Raw genomic sequence first — 7,994 nt, 5'->3', positions numbered from 1 at the left:
TTATGCTTGAAGTTGGTCAAAATCAAGAATATATTTATAAAAGATGTTCTCAGTTTGAGTCCCGGGTTCTCTTTTGATGTGTTAGCAATTTCAAGATTTGTTTTCTAAGATTTATATATTATTTCTGCATACAGAGCTGGGGTACAGGCCAGAGGTGCAGGGGCGATAAGAGGATTCACTAGAGGCAGAGTGGGCAGCAGAACAGGCAGATTGACTGATAATGCACTGCTGAGGGGAGCAGCGGGCCAGTCAGGAGAGGTCTGCTGCGCCATGTGGTCACCTCCAGGGCAGGCGGGGATGGAGCTCATGCTCAAGTGGCTTTAGCTTCTTATTGCTGTGCTTTAACTCGCTGCACCACCAGGGAGGGCCTTAAGATTGCTTTTTCTTGTACACAACTTGAACTTTCCCACCTTGTCTTCTGAACCAGTTTTTTTGATGACCTGAGGCCCAAAGGATGAAAGGGCCCAGTTAACACTCAGTGGTTATCCCGTAGCCCACACCTGAGTCTTTTGGGGGATGTTAGCCTGATGACCTGGGTCTTTGGCGACCCTGTTAAGTGTCAACGTGAGTCGCAGGTAGGAACCCTGCAGAGGCAGCCTGGCTGAGGGCTGGGAAGGCTTGAGGCTGCCTGGGGAATGTGGGAGAGTGAGTAGCAGGTAGCTGCCAGGAGCCTGCAGGACTGGGATGTGTGCGGGTGAGCTGGTCCCACCCAGGTGGGATGTCTGGGCTGCTCGGGCTGGTCCTGCTTCGCTGGGGAAGCTGGAACTGGATTGCTTGTGGTCTTCAGTTCAGACTGCTGCAGATTGTCGAACAATATCACGTCCTGTTATGTGTAAGGCGGGACTTTGACTATGACTGTGCTTCGCTGAGCCCTCGTGGCGACAGCTTTAGTTAGAAGTGGAGTAATAGTCACTCAAAGTCAGGAGAAGCCACTAGATCTTTCTTGGTCTTCCTCGGTCTACAAGCGATTAGGGCCGGCTTGTTTGTGTCGTTTTGTAACACACCCTAGGGAGACACACTCCATCCTCCCCCAGTGCTTTCTTTAAATAAGATCGTACACAAAAATGCCCAGTTCAGGAAATTAGCCCTCTCAGTCCCTGCTTCTTGTTATCCTGTTTGTTCCAGTTATCCGTTCTGGGCAAATTTAAGAACACGGAGGGGCTTAGCACCCCGACGCCATCCAAGACCACCTTAGCTCAGAGCCAGATGCGCAGACTCCAAGAGCCTCAGCTGTTCACTGAGCTCGACATGGATGCGGTGGAGAAAATCTTTGTGAGCGATGCTGACTCGACTGGAGGTAAAGATCCACTTGGGCTGGGCTCAGCGGTGTCTGCACCGGTGAGGCAGTGGCTGGGGGGTGTGGAGGGCTCAGGTGAACATTTGTGCATTCATGTCACCTTTAAGTCTTTTATCAGGCCCTCCCTGGTGGCGCAGCGGGTTAGGGCGCAGCACTGCAAGCTGGCCGCAGCCGCTTCCGTGCGAGTCGATCCCTTGCCCAGACACACGGCACAGCAGACCTCTCCTGTCTCACCCGCTGCTCCCTTCAGTAGTGTATTTCGTTAGTTCTGCTCCCCAGTCTGTCTCTGGTGAGTCCTCTCACCACCCTGCACCCCAGCTGTGTATGCATAAATAAATAAATCTTAAAAAAAAAAGTCTTTTATCATCGGAAGTATGTTGGGCAGACCAGAGGGGGAAGAAAACCCCCAACTCAAACACCAAATGCCCCCTGTTCAGTATCTCTTCAGCCAAACACTTTCTTTTCATTAAATAAGTAAGAACTTTATTTGTATATTTACTATAAGTGACATTGTTAGTTTGTTCACTTACAAAATACAATTTCATGTCATCAAAATGATTCACGTCTTTGGTCAAACCATTTCCTATGTATGACTTATCACCTGTCATGGTGGAACCATAGTCACCAGAGCTTAGTGGCTTCCACCAGCACGTGCTTGTTATCGCACAGTTTCGCTGGGTGGGAGTCAGGGCTTACTCAGACCCCTGCTGGGGGCTTGGAGTCTGGAGAGGCGTGGCCAGCAGGCTCCTCTCCAAGCTGCAGGCCTGGGCCTCCCTGCTGATGGTGGCTTCCTTGGAACAGGATGGAGTTGCAGTGGTCTCATCAGCAGGCAGTCACACACATCGTCCCCACCCCACCACCTCTGCCCTCGTTAATCAGTTAGAAGCGAGTCACAAGCCCCCCACCATTGAGGGGCGGGGCCCGAAGGAGGGCAAGAGGCCAGGGAGTGGACATCGTGTGGTCGCGGTCTCTGCCGCCTGTGGCCAAGTCTCTCCCTGTTGTGATTGCACCACCTGTGTGACTCCAGCCCCTTCCTGTTCTCAGTGTAAATAAAGACCTCACGGGCCTTTCTTCGTGGCGACGAGGCCACTGTTGAAAGCAAGACTCCCTACTTTTGGACATTGAGGTTTTAGTGCGTTTACGTAACATGGTGGACAGCATCATCGTTGGGCAACATTTTTTTCTCCTGTTCAAACTTGATTTCTCCTCTAGGGATGATACCTGGAAGACTATCAAATAGGAGTACTTGAATCACTGGAGTACTTCAGGAAAGCTTATTTACAGCCCCTAGGCTGTGCGCTCCAATGCTGGGGCTGAAACACTTGCCCATCGATATTTTCTGAGTTTTACAGCCACACTGAGGTGTGGCCAGAAATGGAGAAGAGGCGTCCATTCTACAAATGAGCAAAGTGTGGCCAGTCTCCTATGAGACTGAGGGGTTCCTAAGTGGAGCTCTGCCCTCCTGGAGTTTGGCAGCCAGAATGGACGCCCGCTGTCTTGTGCGAGGATGCCTACAGTGCCAGCTTGGGCCATGGTGTTTACTGCGTTTGTGCTTGTCTGGAGTAGGTGTTACAGGGCACCCCAATGTGAACTGGGTTGCCTGTCTGTGGGTCCTCAACTGCACTCTTGAGATTCCATTGTACTGCAGAACACACAAAAGGGTCAGTAATGGCTTTATTTACAAAGGGGAAAGAAAAGGAACAACCCAGGGAAAGAGAGAGAAAGAGAGGGAAAGAGATACAACTAGAACATCCTAGCAGCTCTGCTGATTTGGAACCCCAATAGCACACCCAGCACGAGGCCAAGGGAGAGCGGGCGAGAGAGCCTAACAGGGCTCCCTCATATATATCCCCAGAAGTCCCCAAATGGCTGCTGAGCTCCACCCTTGGGTCCTCGCAGTCCTCCCTTTGGTATTGCTGGGAGTTGTAGTTTCAGTGACTGGAGAAGGGGTGGAGTTGTAGTTTCAACAACTGGAGTAGTTTTGGAGTCCACAAAACCCAGACCTTTCCCCCAACATAGGTAATAAGTTCACACCATTCAGAACTCCAGAGGTGCCGTGGCCACGCTTGGGCTCCCTTGGCCCAGGCCTGTGCGGCCCGGTTCTGGCCCTTCCGGCTGCTGGAAGCTTCCTGTGACCTTCACAAACACAGAGTGCATCTGGCCTCCCTGCCCTTCCTTAGGGGCCAGCATGTCCAGCGTGTCCAGCACTGCCCACTCTGCCCCCCTCCTCGCTTCCCCTGCCCCCAGCTTTACTGAGGTACAGTTAGCAAATAAAAGTGTTGTGTCTTGAAGGGTACAGTGTGATGATTTGACATCTGTAAACACTGAAAAGATTCCCACGATTGTCCACTCACAGCTTTTTGTAAAAAAATAATTGTAGCAACTTTCCTCTCTTGCTTCTTACCTAATATATCTTGGAATTCTCTTCATATCATTGTGAAAAGAGCTTCCTCCTAAAAAAGAAAAAAGACCCAGCCAAAAAAAATAAATAAATAAAGCAAACCAAACACTGGCCAGGGTTTTAAATGGAGGGGAATTCACTGTTAGTTGACGTAGGACAAAGGAAAGGGGGACTGGTTTTCTCCGACAGAAGCCTCAGACTGCCTGAGCTGGCAGCTGCTGGGAGTGGCTGGGTCATGTCTGACCCTCGAGGTTTTCTGGGCAGCAGAGCAGCTCCATTTGGGGTGAAAGGATGGGGGCAGGTGCAAGGTTGGGAGAAAGAGGGTGTTGGGTCCCTTCAGCACCCAGAGTGGTAGCGTGCAGTCGGGTTCACGCTGCTCGGTCTGGGGACAGAGCCCTTTGCAGCCGCATGACGCAGGGTCAGGCTCTCAGGGAGAGGAGGAGGGACGGCGCGGGCCTAAGAAGAGGGCGGAGGACGGGCACTGCAGGGCGGACATCTTCGCTGCTCCAGTGAAGGTTACATGCCAGGAAAACTGCTCCTAGTCAGTACGGGGCAGGGCCGGGCTGAGCTTTATTTTCCGTGTTCTGCTTGTCTGAAAATGATGGTAAATGTGGAATTAAAAATACTGGAGGTTATTGACTTTCACATTGGCTTGCTACTGCAAAGTAACTTAGTTCCTGAAGCTTCTGGTTCAGAAGGTGCAGTTAGATCCCAAACAGTAGACATGTGGACGTCATGCCGTTGGGTCCATTGGACCTGGGACACAGGAGCCAGAGCGGGCTCTAGGGGAGAAAGACAATCTCAAAACGGATGGGACGAGCACAGGGTACCCCGCCCGGGATGCGGTTCTGGTGCTTTTTCTGTTGGATCTGAGCGTGCTCACTTTTGATATATGGATGACAAACAGAAAGGCAGAAGTAAGGAAGTGCATGACACATGCAGAACAGAACGTCTTGACACTTTTAAAAAAAGCTTTATTTGTGCATACAGAACTGGGGTAAAGGCCGGAGGTGCAGGGGGTAGGAGGATTCACCAGAGACAGAGTGGGGAGCAGAACAGGCAGATCGACGAAGTACACTGCTGAGGGGAGCAGCGGGCGGGTCAGGAGAGGTCTGCCGCGCCATGTGGGTCACCTCCAGGGTGGGGATGGAACTCCTACTGAAGCTGCTACAGCTAGCTTCACAGGGCTGCACTTTAAACCGTTGAGCCACCAGAGAGGGCCCAGAACCCCTTCACATTTAGGTGTCAAGAAATTAAACCAGAAGCATGACATGTGATTTTTGTGACCAAGTGCTCGTACCTGTGCTGGGAACTTCGATGTTAGAAAAAAGACAGTCATTGCTCACATGAGATTTGGAGACCTGGTGGGTCTTAGCCTATGCACTCGGCTCCTGAATCCCTCAGGCATTTGTGTCCCTAGCCAAAATGCGCTGGAGAGCTGAGAGAGTGAGGTGTGGAGACCAGTACCCGCAGGTGAAGAGCGTCAGGACGACATTGAGGGAGGCTGCGATAGTCAGGCCCATGTCATCACCCAGAAAGATTGTTTTGCCCTTGTCTTGGCTTTATGTTGTTAAGTAGTTGGGGAGGAGGCTGGTTCACTGGAGGTCACATCTCTGCAGAGAACCACACGCCTGTTAAGAAATATCAGATCCTTGGAACAGGAGAGTGACAATTAGAACATTGCTTCGGGCACATAAGTGGCGACCTGGCTATTTAAGAGTCAGTGTCTAGTTCACCTTACGCCCAGCACATTCTAGAAAGTACTTATTAGGGTGAGATCTCAGGGTCAGGGAGAACCACTGATGGGGGCCCTCTGACCAGTGTGGCCCTCAGCTTCTATGCTGGGCTTCCTGAGTGGACTCGGGCACACGGGCCCCATGGGCACCCCTCTTTCGCCACAAATGTTACTCCAGCACTGAGTACCAGCGTGGGCCAGAGCCCCCTGGTTCCAAAGCCTTTCCTGGGTTTTATTCAGAAGGCCGGGGCCTTGCTCGTAGAGACCTCAAGCAGCACCCCCAGAGCAGCTCTCTGACATGAGGCCTCTGCTTTCTGCTGCCCCAATGCGTGCAGCACCTCAGACACCAAAGTAAGGAAGGAAGCTGGTTGATGCTGCTCCCACTCTCCCGGAGGCCCCTGAGGGCAGCCTGTGCGCATGTCGCCCTGGGCGGCAGGGGGAGGCTAGGAAACATCTTTTTTCCTTTTTTAAAAATTTATTTAGTTATGCATACAGAACTGGAGTACAGGCCGGAGGTGTAGGGTTTAGAAGATTCATCACCCACCTCGTGAGAGACAGAGTGGGGAGCAGACAGGCAGATGGATGAAGTACACTGCTGAGGGGAGCAGCGGGCAGGTCAGGAGAGGTCTGCCGCGCCATGTGGGTCACCTCCGGGGCGGGGATCGAACTCATGCTGAAGCGGCTGCAGCCAGCGTTGTAGTGCTGCCCTTTAACCCGTTGCACCACCAGGGAGGGCCCAAGATACATCTTTTTTCTTCTTATTGTTTTTGATGTAACATTTATTAAAAATATAAGTATGGGGGCCCTCCCTGGTGGCGCAGCAGGTTAAAGCACAGCACTGGGAAGCTAAAGCCACTTCCGCATGAGTTCGATTCCCGCCTGCCCCAGAGGTGACCACATGGCACGGCAGACCTCTCCTGACCCGCCCGCTGCTCCCCTCAACAGTGTACTTCGTCGATCTGCCTGTTCTGCTCCCCACTCTGTCTCTGGTGAATCCTCCCACCCTCCGCATCTCTGGCCTGTATCCCAGTTCTGTATGAATAAATAAATAAACCTTTAAAAATTATAAGTATGTAAGAATTGGGGTGACATAGTTAAACCCCATACCTTGCCCCCTACCCTTGGTATTACAGAGAAAAAGGGCAGGGGGCAGGGGCTTGGAAATGCAGACAGCACAGAGAGCTGTAGACGGTGGGGTGGAAGCTTCTCTCCTCCTCTTCCTCCCTCAGCACCTCCGGACAATCAAGGAAATAACCTCTAGCTGCCAAGAGGTTGGTGGGGGTTGCTGTTCCAGTCATGGAACAGTGCTGGAGAGGTCAGGAGGCACAGAGGTGTTGCTACTAGAGGGAGTGAGGGTCGGTGTCCTGGGGAGAGACGGGGTGACGTGGCCATGGTGGAGAGGGGTGTGCACTCAGCAGCCTCTGGGAACTCTAGCCGTGGACCTATGGGGAGGTGACCCTCACTGGATACCTGAAATAAGGCAGCAGAGGTTATAATGGAGAAGAGGGCAGGCTTCCTGCTTCAGGTCTCCGGTGTCCTCGCTAGGCCTCTGTGTCCTCAGGTCCAAAACGGGCTGGGACACCTTGGTGCCCAAGCAAAGTCCAGCAGTCTGGCTTCACAGGTCAGCTCCTCACCTATGCCATAGTCCTCGGGAAACACCCAGCACCGCAGCAGCAGTGATGACTGTTGTTGCTACATTAAGCAACAGATGAAAGCCTGACCAAAGCGCGCCTTGCTGAAAGGAGCCATCTTGGAATACGGAGAAACATACTGAGGGCCAGTCAGAACCGAATCAATAACGAGCCCTTAAGATCTGACGGCAAAACTGAGGTGCTGGAAGGGGCAGGGAGAAGGGTGGGAGAGGCAGAGGGAGGGCCCCCAGGGAGCACAGGGCAAGATTATTGGGGTCCTGGTGGTGGACACGTGAGGGTATGCACTTGTGGGGGCTTGAACCTCTAACTCCCAAATATACAGTGATGTAAATCAGCTTTACCTCACTAAACATAGGAAGAAACAAAAAACAAGACTCCATCTTGCTTATCCAAAGCATAGTGAAAAGAGGGTCTTTGGAGCCATACTTAATGGTCCCCCAGTGTGGGAGAGGGACCCCGATGACCGCCTGTGGGCACAGAGTGGAGACCAGAGCACCTTTGCGCAGCCTTCACTGAGCTGACCCCTGCTGAGGGAGCAGGAATAGATAATCCCTCAGGGCTGCTCCTCTGGGGCTGCTGGGCCCCCACTGCCCCCTCCACCTCCTTTGGCTCCCTGGGTGACTGATGGCCTGGCCTCACACCCCCGAGTGGCCTCATCAGCCAGCTCGCTCTGCATCTTAGGAGAGAATCTCCCCCAGGTTCCTCAGGCTGTTTCCTAGGGAAACCCCTGGGCCCCCCAACTCAGCATGTTTATTTTATCCCAGAGTTTGCTCAACTCTTCTGTGTTCCTGAAAATTCCTCTTCCTCTTCCTCCTCTCTCTCTCTCTTTCTCTCTCTCTCTTTCTCTCTCTCTCTCTCTCCCTTTCTTTCGTTCTTCCTTCCTCTTTCTCTCTCTCTTTCTCTCTCTCT

The 7,994-nt window shown here is 52.4% G+C and overlaps 1 protein-coding gene across 1 annotated transcript in view; it reads left to right on the top strand.

Annotated features, from left to right (window-relative positions):
• The first annotated feature begins 527 nt into the window (after nt 1-527).
• EFCAB8 (EF-hand calcium binding domain 8) overlaps nt 528-7,994 on the top strand; it is a 45,978-nt gene continuing 38,511 nt past the window's right edge. Inside the window, exons 1-2 of the mRNA XM_012728107.1 lie at nt 528-575; nt 1,126-1,297. Of these exons, the coding sequence (XP_012583561.1) occupies nt 528-575; nt 1,126-1,297 (220 nt within the window). The remainder of the gene's footprint in view (nt 576-1,125; nt 1,298-7,994) is intronic.

Source organism: Condylura cristata, unplaced genomic scaffold (assembly GCF_000260355.1).
Source record: "Condylura cristata isolate star-nosed mole 26May11 unplaced genomic scaffold, ConCri1.0 scaffold00022, whole genome shotgun sequence".
NCBI classification, from domain to species: Eukaryota; Metazoa; Chordata; class Mammalia; order Eulipotyphla; family Talpidae; genus Condylura; species Condylura cristata.
This window is presented reverse-complemented; position numbering and strand designations above follow the sequence as displayed.